Below are 18,347 nucleotides of genomic sequence, written 5' to 3' on the forward strand. Positions count from 1 at the left end.
GCCTACCGCCTCAATGCATTAACCTAACGATCCCTGTGTGGCCTATATTAAAAAAAAAAAAAAAAAAAAAAATTAACTGGTTCATGCAGCTTTACATGAACACCCAAGCCTTACACTATGGCTGGTCCGAATAACTATAGCAATTGTTACCATCCACCTCTCGTGTCTCCCCTTTTCCTCATAGTTTGTAAGCTTACGAGCAGGGCCCTCACTCCTCTTGGTATCTGTTTTGAACTGTATTTCTGTTATGCTGTAATGTCTATTGTATGTACAAGTCCCCTCTATAATTTGTAAAGCGCTGCGGAATATGTTGGCGCTATATAAATAAAAATTATTATTATTATTATTATTATTAATATGGGCAAAGGCTGTGAATTTGTGACCTAAGGCCTGTTACATGGGTCAATGATTCGCTAATCAAGCTTTTCTACAAGTATTTGTTCCCAATCACTGCCTCAAGTTAACAAGTTCACCAACAAAACACCAAGAATCATCATTGGGGGGCATCACATTGCCTTGAGTAACAGGAAAGTGGTGGCTCTCTAAGGCGACTGAATGAACGGCCAATGACAGCTCCATGTAAGACCTCATTCACACATCGGTATTTTTCACATAATTAAAAAAAAAATTAGTACCGGCATCATTAGTATTATAGATCTGGGTGTCATCACTGACCTTCACAAATGAATACATAAGTAAATTTCAGAGGTTTTAGTCCTTTGCAATGTTAAGTACAGACCACACACAGATGACACCCGGATGTTTATTTAAGGACCCGCTGACGTGTGTTGGGATTTTTCATCTGTAATACTTTAGAAAAATGGACATGTCTCTGTGAGCTTTAGGGTTCGCTCACACTAGCGTATAAAAAAAAATTGGTCCCATTGTCACCCAGGAGAGTGGGATAATTTTTCTCACTTATCATCCATGTTTTGGCCGTATGTAATCTGTTTTTTTACTCAGCAGCCATTTATCTTTTAAAGGACCATTTACAGTTTCCTATGCTAAGAACTGCAATGTGTCCGTAAAAATTGAATGTCATACTGATGGTTCGTATGGCATGTGATTTTTTTCTCGCACTGTAACGATTTCAAAGAGAAATCACAACACACTGCGTTTTTTCTCACACCGAATACAGCTGAGAGAATGCGCAGATCGGCGCTGCCTTATAGAATAACAAGTGCAATTCAAGATTTTAATCAGATTGCACTCATCTGATGTATACGCTGGTGTGAGCGAACCCTTACATGGAATCACGGACCACCGTAAAAAAACACGGACATGTGACATTGACTATACTGATTACATGTTGTATCTGTGAAGAACATGGATAGAACATGTATGTGCAACACGGACGTGTGAAAGAAGCCTAAATGGAAGCAGACATGCACTGATTGACCTGTTATATCTGCAATTATTTGCCCCTGTAATTGGGCCCTTAGCGTACGTTAATATGATCATAAAAGCAATTAGTGATGAGCAAACGTGCTCGGATAAGGTTGCCAAACAAACAGGCAACCCTGCATGTGTTATGGCTGTCTGCCACCACAAAACGTGCAGCAGAAGGGACTCAAATATACTATCCGAGCACGCTCAAGATACTCGGATAACACCGGAGCATACTCTGATAACACGTTATCCGAGCATGTTCGCTCATCTCTTGTAGACACTTAATAGATGTTGGGATATATATTACTAATTAATTGGTAGGAAGAAAACATCTCATGACACTCACAGTAAATACTTTCTCTGGTTGTCCACGAGCCCTCATATTTGTGTCATGAATTTGTTTCAAGATCATCCAAGCTTCATCATGTTTTCCAATCTATAAAATGAAGCAAATAATTAATGGTTTAAAAACAATAACTGGATGCAGCTAGAAAGCATTTTATATATATATAACTCTTACATTACCTTAAAATAATTGTCCTATTAGTGCAGTCACATAATAAATGCATAGAAAGTATAAGGGTATGTTCTATGCGGTTTTTACTGCGGAACCGCGGCGATTTTGCTGCTGCGGGTCCGCAGCTGTTTTCCATGCAGGGTACAGTACAATGTTACCCTATGGAAAACAAAAACCACAGTGCACATGAACCCGAAAAAAACCGCGCTGAATTGCTGCGGAAAAAAAGAAGGACCATGTCACTTCTTTGTGCAGAATCGCAGCGATTCTGCACCCATAGAAATGCATTGATCCGCTTACTTCCCGCATGGGGCTGTGCCCACCATGCGGGAAGTAATGCGGATAATGTGCGGGTTATACCCGGGGTGGAGGAGAGGAGACTCTCCTCCAGGCCCCGGGAACCATATTTGTGTTAAAAAAAAGAATTAAAATAAAAAATAATGTTATACTCACCTCTGAAGTCTCAGCGCTGCACGCGGCCGTCCGGTCTCAGGTTTGCTATGCGACCAGGACCTTCGGTGACGTCGCGGTCACATGACCGTGACGTCACTGAAGGTCCTGGTTGCACAGCATCTTTGGAACCGGACCGCCGCCTGCAGCGCCGAGGAGATCGGGACGTCTGAGGGTGAGTATATCATCAGTATTTTATTATTTTTAACAGTACTATTGATGCTGCATATTGCTGCATATGCAGCATCAATAGTAGGGGTAAAATCCCGCAGCGGAACCCGCAGGACAAACCGCGATAAATCTGCAGGGATAACCGCAGCGGGTTTGCCCTGCAGATTTATCAAATCCGCTGCGGGAGAACCCGCAGGACAGGACGCAACGTGTGAATGTGGCCTAAATCTAGCCCTAGAATCCACTCGCTTAAAAACTTATCTTTTTTTTTGCAACATATAAAAATCCTAGAAACACACTACAAAGAATTAGATCTGTAAACATGATCAGGCAAGGACTAAGAACTTGGTTCTGAAGCACGTCGGCGGTTTTTATTTTGTGTGGTGAGTTCCTAGGATTTTTAATATGTTGGAATAAAAAAGATTATTTTTTATCCAGGTAGATTTCAGAGCTGAATGTATTCATTCTATATATTTTACGTCACTTATGGCACCTCAATTCACGTCTAAGTATGGCTACAGACATAAAATAGATCTAAGAATATGTTATAGATATTTAGAAATTACAATAAGGCTGCCGTCACACTAGCAGTATTTTACATCAGTATTTGTAAGCCAAAACCAGGAGTGGGTGATAATATAGAAGTGGTGCATATGTTTCTATTATACTTTTCCTCTAATTGTTCCACTCCTGGTTTTGGTTTACACATACTGATGTAAAATACTGACCAAATACTGCTAGTGTGACGGCAGCCTAACTCAACATTTAGCTATCGATGTTCCTCATTAACATTTCTATGGTGGTAAGGAGATAAGGGGCTTCCAAATACCTCTGGCCCAGTTTATATTGGCAGAGTCGAATAATTGTTCAGACTGTAATCTACTCTGTAAAATATATATATTTTCCTCAAGTTGATAGTGCACAGTATAGCGGATCCCAAGGAAATGTGATTGTTGCCAAATCCTTGTCTAATTTTGCAGGTCCACAGTATCAAATCTTTTATTACCAGATATTGGACTTTTTATATATCTTATGGAAGGAAGGTTAAGGCCATGTGCATAAATTGTCTATTTGGTGAGATTGTTACCTCAGTATTTATAAGTCAAAACCAGGAGAGGAACAATCAGAGGAATTATAATAGGAACATGTCACCACTTCTGTATTTTTCACCCACTCCTGTTTTTTTCTTACAAATACTGAGGTAAAAAGCCCAAACATTCAATGTGTACACGTGGTTAAGTATTCTACAACAACTGTAGTTCACATTTTAATTCTCACCTCTAAAAGGAATCGTGGACTTTCTGGCATAAATGTAAGAGCTACGACTGCAGAAACACACGGTAGTGCACATACGATGACGAAAACTCTCCAGCTGTGGAACTGATAGGCTGATCCCATACTAAAACTCCATCCTGAAAAAAATCAGAAATTCAACCAGATTAGTAATATATGACAGGCACATTTACGACGGCTGTCTAAAAATCTGAACTCTGACCAGTGACAAGATCATATATAACCAAGGTCTGGATGAAGCAACTCAATTAGATACTTACACACGAAATAGGGCTATGTATTGGAGGTGGGGCAGAAACAGAAAACGCTAAGCCAACTTAGACCATTCACATATAACATTTGCAACAGGTCTCGACAGATGCCAACACGGATGCAAAATGTGTTAGCTGTTGTTGGTAGATATTTTCAAATGGTGCGGGCCCTGGTTTCGAGCTGCATAAAAAAATATAATAAAATACAGGCCCGGTGTAACAACTAAAGGTGGTTGGTTGCAAGTAGTAGCAGATGGAGCGTTTCCTATACAAATCACTGAATCACTTGTGACACCGTTGCTAAGATATTGGTGATGCCATGTAAATATATTCTGCTTTAAAGATGGGTTCACATGTTTCCATTGCATAAGGCTCAGTATCACCACTGATGACAATCACATGCAGCGCCCCAGGGTCCTGATCATTGCAGTAATATCATTCTCCTCTAGGGGGGAGTGATGTTACGTTTGGAGGCAATGAAAGACAACTGAATCCAGGTATCACAAACATACAACACATTTCGCACTCCAGGCCACCAGAAGGAGCTATGCTCCTATTTATTAGGGCACTCTTCACATTTAGATAAAACTGGTTGCCTGGATAGGAAGTTGGTTAGTTGCTGGCTGAGCTTTGCTCAGGTAGTTGGTCCCTGACAGGGGTGGGATCCTGTAAGAGGCCGGGACAGAAGGACACAGAGCTGCGCCTGCCCTGAGTGCGGCAGCTTCCAGAAAGAGACACTAAAAGAGAACTGTATTGTAGAGAGGGTGAAGAAGTCATAGCAAAGGAGTGGATATCAGTGGAGTTCTGCTCTGCACAGGCTGCCTCCTTCTGAGGCGCAAGATCCCGTAGCCGAAACACCGAGGCAGCAACAGTCCTTTATGCCTTGCTCCAGAAACCGGCAGGACAGCTAATTTCACTGTACCTGCCTGCCCTATACCCAGGAGGCAAGGTGGCACCCACGAGAGGCTGGGGCATGATAGAGTCCCTGTAAAAAGCCTCAAGCCACCGGTCATACGGGTTTGTCCTATCCATCTGGGGGACAGAGAGAGAGAGAAATAACATCTGAACATCTTCAACGGTTGTGAGGACCTTATGAGAAGCATAGCAGTAAGGTACTACAACACATGGCACTAGAGGAAGGCTGTTATGGACCTGGTGGTTAGGAGCACCCGGAACGACCTGATGGTTAAACTCACACAGGACAAGCTCTGGGAAGTGGGAGCTCTGCTGACCGCAACCCCTAATCCTATCACACAACTAGAAATAGCCGTGGAGTGTACCTAACACGACCTAGACGCCTCTTCACAGCCTAAGAGCTAACTAGCCCTAAAGATAGAAAATAAAGCCTACCTTGCCTCAGAGAAATTCCCCAAAGGAAAAGGCAGCCCCCCACATATATTGACTGTGAGTTAAGATGAAAGTCACAAACAGAGAAATGAAACAGGCTTCAGCAAAGGGAGGCCAGACTTACTAAACAGACTGAGGATAGGAAAGGTATCTTTGCGGTCAGCACAAAAAACTACAAAAAGACCACGCAGAGTGTGCAAAAAGACCTCCACACCGACTCACGGTGCGGAGGTGCCACTCTGCATCCCAGAGCTTCCAGCTAGCAAGGAAAAATCATGATAGCCAGCTGGACAAGGAAACAATGAACAAATCATTAACTAGCAGGGACTTAGCTTCTGCTGGAGTAGACAGGTCACCAGAAAGATCCAAGAGCGAACTGAACCAGTACAAGAACATTGAGTAACGATCAGAGTGGAGTTAAATAGAGCAGCCAGCCAAAGAATAACCTACGTCACCTGTGGAAGGAACCTCAGAAGCAGCAGCTCCACTCACAGCCACCAGGAGTCCATGGACAGAACTCGCCGAAGTACCATTCATGACCACAGGAGGGAGTTCGATAACAGAATTCACAACAGTACCCCCCCTTGAGGAGGGGTCACCGAACCCTCACCAGAGCCCCCAGGCTGATCAGGATGAGCCAAATGAAAGGCACGAACTAGATCGGCAGCATGAACATCAGAGGCAAAATCCCAGGAATTATCTTCCTGACCATAACCCTTCCACTTGACCAGGTACTGGAGTTTCCGTCTCGAAATACGAGAATCCAAAATCTTCTCCACCACATACTCCAACTCCCCCTCGACCAACACCGGGGCAGGAGGATCAACGGAGGGAACCATAGGCGCCACGTATCTCCGCAATAACGACCTATGGAACACATTATGGATGGCAAAAGAAGCTGGAAGGGCCAAACGAAATGAAACAGGATTGAGAATTTCAGAAATCTTATACGGACCAATGAAACGAGGCTTAAACTTAGGAGAGGAAACCTTCATAGGAACATGACGAGATGACAACCAAACCAAATCCCCAACACGAAGTCGGGGACCAACACAGCGCCGGCGGTTAGCGAAACTTTGAGCCTTCTCCTGGGACAATGTCAAATTGTCCACCACATGAGTCCAAATCTGCTGCAACCTGTCCACCACCGTATCCACACCAGGACAGTCCGAAGGCTCAACCTGCCCTGAAGAGAAACGAGGATGGAAACCAGAATTACAGAAAAAAGGAGAAACCAAAGTAGCCGAGCTGGCCCGATTATTAAGGGCGAACTCAGCCAAAGGCAAGAAGGACACCCAATCATCCTGATCAGCAGAAACAAAGCATCTCAGATATGTTTCCAAAGTCTGATTAGTTCGTTCGGTTTGGCTACTTGTCTGAGGATGAAAAGCCAAAGAAAAAGACAAATCAATGCCCATCTTAGCACAAAAGGACTGCCAAAACCTCGAAACAATCTGGGAACCTCTGTCTGAGACGATGTTCTCTGGAATGCCATGCAAACGAACCACATGCTGGAAAAACAATGGCACCAAATCAGAGGAGGAAGGCAATTTAGACAAGGGTACCAAATGGACCATCTTAGAGAAGCGATCACAAACCACCCAAATGACCGACATCCTTTGAGAGACAGGGAGATCTGAAATAAAATCCATGGAAATATGCGTCCAGGGCCTCTTCGGGACCGGCAAGGGCAAAAGCAACCCACTGGCACGAGAACAGCAGGGCTTAGCCCGAGCACAAGTCCCACAGGACTGCACAAAAGAAAGCACATCCCGCGACAAAGACGGCCACCAAAAGGATCTAGCCACCAAATCTCTGGTACCAAAGATTCCAGGATGACCCGCCAACACCGAGCAATGAACCTCAGAGATAACTCTACTAGTCCATCTATCAGGGACAAACAGTTTCTCCGCTGGACAACGGTCAGGTCTATCAGCCTGAAACTTCTGCAGCACGCGCCGCAAATCAGGGGAGATGGCAGACAAAATTACCCCCTCTTTGAGAATACCCGCCGGCTCAGGAACACCCGGAGAGTCAGGCACAAAACTCCTTGACAGGGCATCAGCCTTCACATTCTTTGAGCCCGGAAGGTACGAAACCACAAAATCAAAACGGGAGAAAAACAGCGACCATCGAGCCTGTCTAGGATTCAACCGTTTGGCAGACTCGAGATAAGTCAAATTCTTGTGATCCGTCAAAACCACCACGCGATGCTTGGCTCCTTCAAGCCAATGTCGCCACTCCTCGAATGCCCACTTCATGGCCAACAACTCTCAATTGCCAACATCATAATTGCGCTCAGCAGGTGAGAATTTTCTAGAAAAGAAGGCACATGGTTTCATCACCGAGCCATCAGAACTTCTTTGCGACAAAAGAGCCCCTGCTCCAATCTCAGAAGCATCAACCTCGACCTGAAACGGGAGCGAAACATCTGGCTGGCACAACACAGGGGCAGAAGAAAAATGACGCTTCAACTCCTGAAAAGCCTCTATAGCCGCAGAGGACCAATTGACCACATCAGCACCTTTCTTGGTCAAATCAGTCAACGGTTTAGCAACACTAGAAAAATTAGCGATGAAGCGACGGTAAAAATTAGCAAAGCCCAGGAACTTCTGCAGGCTCTTCACAGATGTCGGCTGAGTCCAATCATAAATGGCCTGAACATTAACAGGGTCCATCTCGATAGTAGAAGGGGAAAAAATGAAACCCAAAAATGAAACCTTCTGAACCCCAAAGAGACATTTCGACCCCTTCACAAACAAGGAATTCGCACGAAGGACCTGGAACACCATTCTGACCTGCTTCACATGAGACTCCCAATCATCCGAAAAGACCAAAATATCATCCAAATATACAATCATGAATCTATCCAGGTACTCTCGGAAGATGTCATGTATAAAGGACTGAAACACAGATGGAGCATTAGAAAGCCCGAATGGCATAACCAGGTACTCAAAATGGCCCTCGGGCATATTAAATGCTGTTTTCCATTCATCGCCCTGTTTAATTCGCACAAGATTATACGCCCCTCGAAGATTTATCTTGGTGAACCAACTAGCCCCCTTAATCCGAGCAAACAAATCAGACAGCAGCGGCAAAGGGTACTGAAATTTGACTGTGATCTTATTAAGAAGGCGGTAATCAATACAAGGTCTCAAAGAGCCATCCTTCTTGGCCACAAAAAAGAACCCTGCTCCCAACGGTGATGACGACGGGCGAATATGACCTTTCTCCAAGGATTCCTTTATATAACTCCGCATAGCGGCGTGCTCTGGCACAGATAAATTAAACAGTCGGCCCTTAGGAAACTTACTACCAGGAATCAAATTAGTAGCACAATCGCAATCCCTATGAGGAGGTAAGGCACCGGATTTGGGCTCTTCAAATACATCCCGGTAATCTGACAAAAACTCAGGGACTTCAGAAGGAGTGGAAGGGGAAATTGACAGCAATGGAACATCACCATGTACCCCCTGACAACCTCAGCCGGACACAGACATAGATTTCCAATCCAATACTGGATTATGGACCTGTAGCCATGGCAACCCCAAAACGACCACATCATGCAGATTATGCAACACCAAAAAGCGAATATCCTTCTGATGTGCAGGAGCCATGCACATGGTCAATTGAGTCCAGTACTGAGGCTTATTCTTGGCCAAAGGCGTAGCATCAATTCCTCTCAATGGAATAGGATACTGCAAGGGCTCCAAGAAAAAACCACAGCGCCTGGCAAACTCCAAGTCCATCAAATTCAGGGCAGCGCCTGAATCCACAAATGCCATAACAGAATAGGACGACAGAGAGCAAATCAGAGTAACGGACAAAAGAAATTTAGACTCTACCGTACCAATGGTGGCAGACCTAGCGAACTGCTTAGTGCGCTTAGGACAATCGGAGATAGCATGAGTGGATTCACCACAGTAAAAACACAGCCCATTCCGACGTCTGTGTTCTTGCCGTTCAGCTCTGGTCAAAGTCTTATCACATTGCATAGGCTCAGGCCTATGCTCAGAGAATACCGCCAAATGGTGCACAGCTTTGCGCTCACGCAAGCGCCGATCGATCTGAATGGCCACGGACATAGACTCATTCAGACCAGCAGGCGTGGGAAATCCCACCATGACATCCTTAAGGGCTTCAGAAAGACCCTTTCTGAAAATTGCCGCCAGGGCACACTCATTCCACTGAGTAAGCACAGACCACTTTCTAAACTTCTGATAGTACACCTCCGCTTCATCCTGACCCTGACACAAAGCCAGCAAGATTTTCTCTGCCTGATCCACTGAATTTGGTTCATCATAAAGCAATCCAAGCGCCAGAAAAAACGCATCTACATCACGCAATGCAGGATCTCCTGGCACAAGGGAAAATGCCCAGTCTTGAGGGTCACCACGCAACAAAGAAATAATGATTTTTACTTGTTGAACGGGGTCACCAGAGGAGCGGGGTTTCAAAGCTAGAAACAGTTTACAATTATTTTTGAAATTCAGGAACTTAGATCTATCTCCAGAAAACAAATCAGGAATTGGAATTCTAGGCTCTAACATTGGATTCTGAACCACAAAATCTTGAATGTTTTGTACCCTTGCAGTGAGATGATCCACACAAGAGGACAGACCTTGTATGTCCATATCTACACCTGTGTCCTGAACCACCCAGAGGTTAAGGGGAAAAGAAAGACAAAAAACACTGCAGAGAAAAAAAAATGGTCTCAGAACTTCTCTTATCCCTCTATTGAGATGCATTAATACTTTGGGCCAGCTGTACTGCAGTAAGGTACTACAACACATGGCACTAGAGGAAGGCTGTTATGGACCTGGTGGTTAGGAGCACCCGGAACGACCTGATGGTTAAACTCACACAGGACAAGCTCTGGGAAGTGGGAGCTCTGCTGACTGCAACCCCTAATCCTATCACACAACTAGAATTAGCCATGGAGCGTACCCAACACGACCTAGATGCCTCTTCACAGCCTAAGAGCTAACTAGCCCTAAAGATAGAAAATAAAGCCTACCTTGCCTCAGAGAAATTCCCCAAAGGAAAAGGCAGCCCCCCACATATATTGACTGTGAGTTAAAATGAAAGTCACAAACACAGAAATGAAACAGGTTTCAGCAAAGGGAGGCCAGGCTTACTAAACAGACTGAGGATAGGAAAGGTATCTTTGCGGTCAGCACAAAAAACTACAAAAAGACCACGCAGAGTGTGCAAAAAGACCTCCGCACCGACTCACGGTGCGGAGGTGCCACTCTGTATCCCAGAACTTCCAGCTAGCAAGGAAAAATCATGATAGCCAGCTGGACAAGGAAACAATGAACAAATAATTAACTAGCAGGGACTTAGCTTCTGCTGGAGTAGACAGGTCACCAGAAAGATCCAAGAGCGAACTGAACCAGTACAAGAACATTGACAGCTGGCATGGAGTAACGATCAGAGTGGAGTTAAATAGAGCAGCCAGCCAAAGAATAACCTACGTCACCTGTGGAAGGAACCTCAGAAGCAGCAGCTCCACTCACAGCCACCAGAGGGAGTCCATGGACAGAACTCGCCGAAGTACCATTCATGACCACAGGAGGGAGTTCAATAACAGAATTCACAACAGAAGGCTACTCATTTCTACCTGGATAAGGGGATTCTAGATTTGCCTCCAAACTGACCAGACTCTGCCTGCCCTGTGGTCTGTGCTCTGGACTGTGGATGCTGAAACCTTCAGTAAAAAGGTAAAGAGACTGCAACCTTGTGTCCTCGTTCTTCACTGCACCTCACACCATCCAACATCTACACACTGGGAAGCCCTGGGGACATACTTCACCTGTGGGAAGGTATACCAGCTAGCTGCCATAACATCACCCCAGTGGACCCCTTAAAGCCGCATCGGTCACCCTGACCGAATACCACAGATGGCGTTACGAACATTTCCCCTTTAAAGACCTTTTCCCTTTTACACGGACGTCCCAAGGGCCACGGACCGGGTCAGCCACTGTGACATCCTCCCTGTGAACCGAAGGACCTGGTACCAAGTACCCTTCTGCCCTTGGGGGCGCTCCACAAACATCAGTTGCCATCAGGATTTTTGCCATCCTGATTAATCAGACCACCGGACCGGCACTTGCTGTTAGAATTTGTTTTGTTTTTGACCATCTGCCATCTTGTTGTGGTTTTCTGGCTGCTGGTCTTTTTTCCCTGATGCTTTGTTGTCTTAGGTCAGGTGATTGTATCACCCTTTATTACCCAGCACCTGCCTTCCAGTCCTTGCTGGACAACAGTGTTAATCTGCTAGAGTTCTGGCTAGGTGCTTTGATAGCTTTCTGTGTTGGATTTTATGCAGTTCTGGGATCTCTGGTTCTGCTATCTTTAGTTTCTGTTTTCAGTTGGTTTCTGCAGCCATCCCTGTGATTTCTGTTAGGAGGTGACCTGTTTTTTATACCCAGTCCTTAGATCTTTCAGGGACGTCCTTCCCTCTATCTATAAGTCTTCGCTGAGATTAACCTAGGATCATTGGTGGGTCTATTAGCAAGGAATGGGTCGCCCATTCCATCGTAGGGTATCAGCCTAGTCTCGGTACAGGGTCAGTTTTCCCCCTTCTATCCTAGTTCTGTGTTGCAGTTCCGTAACACTTGCACTTGTCCAGCATAACAACTGATTCAACGGACAGGTGGGAACAATCCCAATGCAAACAATGGAATATGTTTCTTCATCAGTTTCCATCTGGTGTTATATTTAAATGTCAGATATCAATGACAATGCAGTGTCGGATGTATGTGCAGGGGGTGAAGTAGCCAATGCCCTACGCTGTTAGCGGGAATAATAAATAATGCAGTACACCAAAGGGCAATGCTCCATATGCATCTTCCTGATTGCTTCCTTGCTTTTGGGCAGAGGTTATTACTTCATCTCTTCCTAAAGACTGTATAAGTCTACGTTCTCACGATGAATATTTGGTGGCTTTATGATGTTGCAGATTTTCCCCAGCCTTTCTGCACCTATTAGCTAAATTAGGTTACTTGTTCTTTTCATTGCATTGTGTTGCATTTATATCTCTGCTTTTGTTTCTTTTTGCTGTGCAATGTTTTAAGTAAAACTGCTTTTTTAATATTTCCTGGTATTTGGCTTTGATCGAACTTTATTACTACAGTCATGTTTGGGTTACATCCATTTCAAGAGCATTTATGCAGCGTAAACACACTAAAAACACATGTGTATGTTTTCTGCATCTAATGCATTTCTATTGGGTAAATCGGCACATAAAATTCAGTGTACCTCCAAGACAATCTGACATGTTGCGGATTTCAAACATACACCGCAGATCAGTTTACGCAGAGTAAAAATAAGCACGGTGGGAATTAAATTTCTATAAATCCCATTAACTTTGCTGGAATTGTAAGGCGCTCCAATTTTTTGCACGGTGAAAATGCACCGCGTCACAAACTCAACAAAAAACTCATCATGGGAACTGAAGTTTATTCACATTTTCTTGTCCATTAATTCCCACGTATAAGGTTATGTTCCCACTATCAGTGTTTGGTGAGTTTTTCACGTTGCAGAAATTTTGCACCATTTTAGGTTACTTGCGTATTTTTCATTATTATTACATTTTTGTGTATGTTTTTAATGTGTGTTTTTATTGAGTTTTTTTATGCTGTGTTTTTTGTCTTGTCATGCATTAAATAAAGCTGCTTTGTTTTTAACCCCTTAATGACTAGAGATGAGTGAATAAGTTTGGGTCCCTCCTTATTCAGAAAGCTATAGCGCTTACCAAATAAGCTTCAGAGGGAACCCGGATACATGGAGCGCGCCAGCTGATCAGCTGTTCGGTGCCGCAGCTGCATGTGTCGCGGCTGTGTGACAGTCACAACACAGGCTTGGAGAACCGAGCAAACAGGTTGTCCATGCATGTGTTGTGGCAGTGAAACAGCCGTGACACATGCAGCTTATGTGGTAAGCGCTATAGGTTGCCGAATAAGGAGGGACCGGAACTTATTCGCTCATCTCTATTAATAACCAGGCCAAATTTTTGAAATCTGACCAGTGTCACTTTATGTAGCAATAACTCTGGAATGCTTCAACATATCCAATTGATTTGGAGACAGTTTTTTCATGACACATTATACTTTATGATAATGGTAAACTGAGGTTGATATGTTTTGTGTTTATAAAAATATCAGAGATTTGACAAAATTTTTTTGCAATTTTCAAACTTTGAATGGTTGATTAACCATACCACACTAAAATAATAGTACTGTAAATAACATTTCCCTGATGTCTGCTTTACATCAGCACCATTTGTAAAATGTTGTTTTATTTTGTTACATTTTTAATACATTTAAAATGTTAGCAGTAATTTTTCATTTTTTTTTGCAATGAAATTTACAAAACGTATTTTTTACGGACCAATTCTGTTTTGAAATTACTTTGAAGGTCCTATATATAGGAATCTCCCAAAAGTGAGACCGTTTTAAAAGCAGCGTCCCCTCAACGCATTCAAAATTGCTTTCTGATAGTTTATCAACCCTTCAGATGCTTCTCTGGAATTAATGCAAAGTGACATAACAGGAATTAAATAATTTATTTCTCCACCTAAATGTTTCTAGCTTTTGAACAGGCCACTATAGTTGGAAGACTTAAAGGCTGTTATTTGGCCATTAATTGCCATCGCAAACATCAGGACCACACGATCAAGATCTCTGGGTGCCGTTGAGGTTAAAGAGAGAGACCCCACAGGTCAGTTTATTCAGCATAAAAAAAGAACAGTGGACATGAAATTTCTATAAATCCCATCCACTTTCCTGATACTGTAAAACGCTGGGTTGTTGCAGTAGCAAAAATGTGCAGCATCAAAATCATGATAAAAACACATTGTGGGCACACAGCCTAAAGGTACCTTCACACTCAGCAACTTTACAACGAGAACGACAACGATCCGTGACGTTGCAGCGTCCTGGATAGCGATCTCGTTGTGTTTGAGACGCAGCAGCGATCTGGATCCCGCTGGGATATCGCTGGTCAGAGCTAGAAGTCCCGAACTTTATGTGGTCGTCAGGTCGGCGTGTATCGTCGTGTTTGACAGTAAAAGCAACAATGCCAGCAATGTTTTACATGGAGCTAACAACCAGCTACAACGATAAGTGAGTCGCCGTTACGTCACAGGATCGCTCCTGCATCATTCTGGAGCTGCTGTGTTTGATGTCTCTACAGCGACCTAAACAGCGACGCTGCAGCGATCGGCTCATTGTCTATATCGCTGCAGCATCGCTGAGTGTGATGGTACCTTAACTGTGACCATAAAGCACATACACATTGTCCAAACAGTCTATACAAAAAGTAGAGGGAGGGTCATTTATATGGATACTCCTAAATAAAATGGGAATGGTTGGTGATATCAACTTCCTGTTTGTGGCACATTAGTATATGGGAGGGGGAAAACTTTTCAAGATGGCGGCCATTTTGAAGTTGGACATTTTGGACCCAACTTTATTTTTTTCTATGGGCAGAGGGTCATGTGACACATCAAACTTATTGAGAATTTCACACAAAAAACCAATGGTGTGCTTGGTTTTAATGTAACTTTATTCTTTCATGAGTTATTTACAAGTTTATGACCACTTATCAAATGTGCTCAAATTGCTGCCCTTTGTGTTGGATTGTCAATGCAACCCTCTTCTCCCACTCTTGACACACTGATAGCAACACCGCAGAAGAAATGCTAGCACAGGCTTCCAGTATCAGTTGTTTCAGATGCTGCACATCTCTTATCTTTACAGCATAGACAATTGCCTTCAGATGACCCCAAAGATAAAAGTCTAAGGGGGTCAGATCGGGAGACCTTGCTGACCATTTAAAGGGAACCTGTCACCCCGTTTTTTGAGATTGAGATATAAATACTGTTAAATAGGGCCTGCGCTGGGTGTTACAATAGTGTATGTAGTGTACCCCGATTCCCCACCTATGCTGAGAAATAACTTACCAAAGTCGCCGTTTTCGCCTGTCAATCAGGCTGGTCAGGTCGGGTGGGCGTGGTGACATCGCTGGTTCTTCCTCAGCTTTACGTTGGTGGCGTAGTGGTGTCCGCATGTTGAGGTGACTAATCCACTGTGGGCACATGAACAAGCAGCGCGCGATCTGCGCTGTCATCCCTTTCGTCGGTGGGGGCGGCCATCTTCCTGGGGCCGCGCGTGCGCAGATCGAGTGCTCTGCTGCACGGGGCTTCAGGAAAATGGCCGCGGGATGCCGCGCGTGCGCATTAGAGATCGCGGCGGCCATTTTCCCAAAGCCGAGTTTGCATCTCGGCTTTGGGAAAATGGCCACCGCGATCTCTAATGCGCACGCGCGGCATCCCGCGGCCATTTTCCTGAAGCCCCGTGCAGCAGAGCACTCGATCTGCGCACGCGCGGCCCCAGGAAGATGGCCGCCCCTACCGACGAAAGGGATGACAGCGCAGATCGCGCGCTGCTTGTTCACGTGCCCACAGTGGATTAGTCACCTCAACATGCGGACACCACTACGCCACCAACGTAAAGCTGAGGAAGAACCAGCGATGTCACCACGCCCACCCGACCTGACCAGCCTGATTGACAGGCGAAAACGGCGACTTTGGTAAGTTATTTCTCAGCATAGGTGGGGAATCGGGGTACACTACATACACTATTGTAACACACAGCGCAGGCCCTATTTAACAGTACTTATATCTCAATCTCAAAAAACGGGGTGACAGGTTCCCTTTAACTGGGCCATGACAACCAATCCACTTTCCAGGAAACTGTTCAGTTAGGCACTGAAGATGGCACGTTCCCTGAATTTTTCCAGCAAGCTGGAGCACCACCACATTATGGGTGTCAGGTAGTTGATATCACCAACCATTCCCATTTTATTTAGATGTATCCATATAAATGGTCCACTCTGTGTATATTTCTCCCCAATATGGACATAAACAATTTCACAAAAAAATAAAATAAAACAAAAAAATGAGCTGCAACATATAAAATAAGTTTGATGAATAAATATAAAATGAAATGCATATTCATTCCCAAGAAAAGAGATTAGAAAAAAGCTGACTCGTCACAAAAAGTCTTTCCACTTAAAGGTACCGTCACACATAACGATATCGTTAACGATATCGTTGCTTTTTGTGACGTAGCAACGATATCGTTAACGAAATCGCTATGTGTGACAGCGACCAACGATCAGGCCCATGCTGGGAGATCGTTGGTCGCTGGGGAAAGTCCAGGACTTTATTTCGTCGCTGGATCTCCCGCAGACATCGCTGAATCGGCGTGTGTGAAGCCGATTCAGCCATGTATTCACTGGTAACCAGGGTAAACATCGGGTTACTAAGCGCAGGGCCGCGTTTAGTAACCCGATGTTTACCCTCGTTACCAATGTAAAAGTAAAAAAAAAAAACACTACATACTTACATTCCTGTCACGTTCCTCAGCGTTAGCTTCCCTACGTCCCCCAGTGTCAGCGCCGGCCGTAAAGCAAAGCACAGCGGTGACGTCATCGCTCTGCTTTTCGACAAGCGCGCTTACACAGAGCAGGGAAGCTGAGGCTGGGGGACGCGACAGGAATGTAAGTATGTAGTGTTTTTTTTTACTTTAACGATGGTAACCAGGGTAAACATTGGGTTACTAAGCGCTGCCCTGCGCTTAGTAACCCGATGTTTACCCTGGTTGCCCGGGGACTTCGGGATCATTGGTCGCTGGATAGCTGTCTGTGTGACTGTGGTACCTTAAGATTTGTACATTCCCTTCCAGTCCAATGTATTTATTATCCGGTGTCCTTCAGTGACACGTCAGTAATGCCAGCTGAGCACTGCTACCATAGTACCCTGACTATTCTCCATCCAGACGATATCCCATCTATCACTGAGTCCACAGTGCAGGTTTATCTCTGTCATCCCATAAGTGCGCTGAATGTAGATTTCTACTTGGCTATAATCACGGCATAATGCAGAAAGCGGCCTTGATACAATGATTAATGAGCTGCGGCTGAGTCACTTTGTGCATCCAAATACTAAGGCTGCAGAGAACGTATTTCAGCCCTTTGTGTTACGTGTTTATCTTATCTGTTACAGTCATGGATTCAACCATTTAATTACTTTTTCTTTTACACTTGCAAAGGACTTTTTCTCCTATGGCTTACCAACTGGCTCCAGCTAGTTAATACACCGAATTTATGGAATATTATCAGTTAGGGTCCTCAGTGAGGATATCATTAAATTGGCTTAATGATAATATTCTTTAGCTTCCTGATATGCTTCTTTTTTATTTGATCCTATATTTATAATAATGGTTTTCTTTTACTGTCAGCCAAAGAAACATTGGGATGTCCGACCTTATCATTGGACACATAAATGGACTCTGACCATACGTTTACAGCAAACATTCCTCTCCTTGTCCTACCACTGATTCTGCTGAGCAATGGTGTACATTGAAATCTTCCCCCCACCCAAATTTGTTCCGAGCTGCCATTAAACAGAATATCTAGTTCCCTGGGGGTGATTGAGGGGTGTCTCTTCTAACCACTTAGATGGCATTATCATTGTTCACCATGACATCTAAAGAGCTAAATTGCTGCAATAGAGCTAGCGCCAATCTCTGCAGTTTCCCCCAGGTGTCTGCTGTGTAAAACAGATGGCACCCACTGGGTATGGATTTGGCTTGGTACGTGAGCTGAATCCTCCCGACTAGTGATGAGCGAACCTGAAATTAAAAGTTTGGGGTTCGGACCGGATAGTTAGGCACTTCAAGGCGAATATTACAAAATCCCTTACACGCTATCCTTTAGTTTAGCCCTAACTACATCCAAAAGTGACATAGTGGAATCATGCAATTTTAATAAAGGAGCCTCCGCTTCCAATATTCTATATGGTTGTAAGCCTACTTTGTATAAAAAAACAATTACAAAAATGACAGACATGCATACCATCA

The 18,347-nt window shown here is 44.2% G+C and overlaps 1 protein-coding gene across 1 annotated transcript in view; it reads right to left on the reverse strand.

The window, feature by feature from the left end:
• SV2C (synaptic vesicle glycoprotein 2C) overlaps positions 1–18,347 on the reverse strand; it is a 364,181-nt gene that overhangs the window by 47,978 nt on the left and 297,856 nt on the right. Inside the window, exons 5-6 of the mRNA XM_069750127.1 lie at positions 3,806–3,939; positions 1,736–1,825 (exon numbers count right to left, since the gene is read on the reverse strand). Coding sequence (XP_069606228.1) covers positions 1,736–1,825; positions 3,806–3,939 — 224 coding nt within the window. The remainder of the gene's footprint in view (positions 1–1,735; positions 1,826–3,805; positions 3,940–18,347) is intronic.

This window comes from Ranitomeya imitator, chromosome 1 (genome assembly GCF_032444005.1).
Source record: "Ranitomeya imitator isolate aRanImi1 chromosome 1, aRanImi1.pri, whole genome shotgun sequence".
Taxonomy (NCBI): Eukaryota; Metazoa; Chordata; class Amphibia; order Anura; family Dendrobatidae; genus Ranitomeya; species Ranitomeya imitator.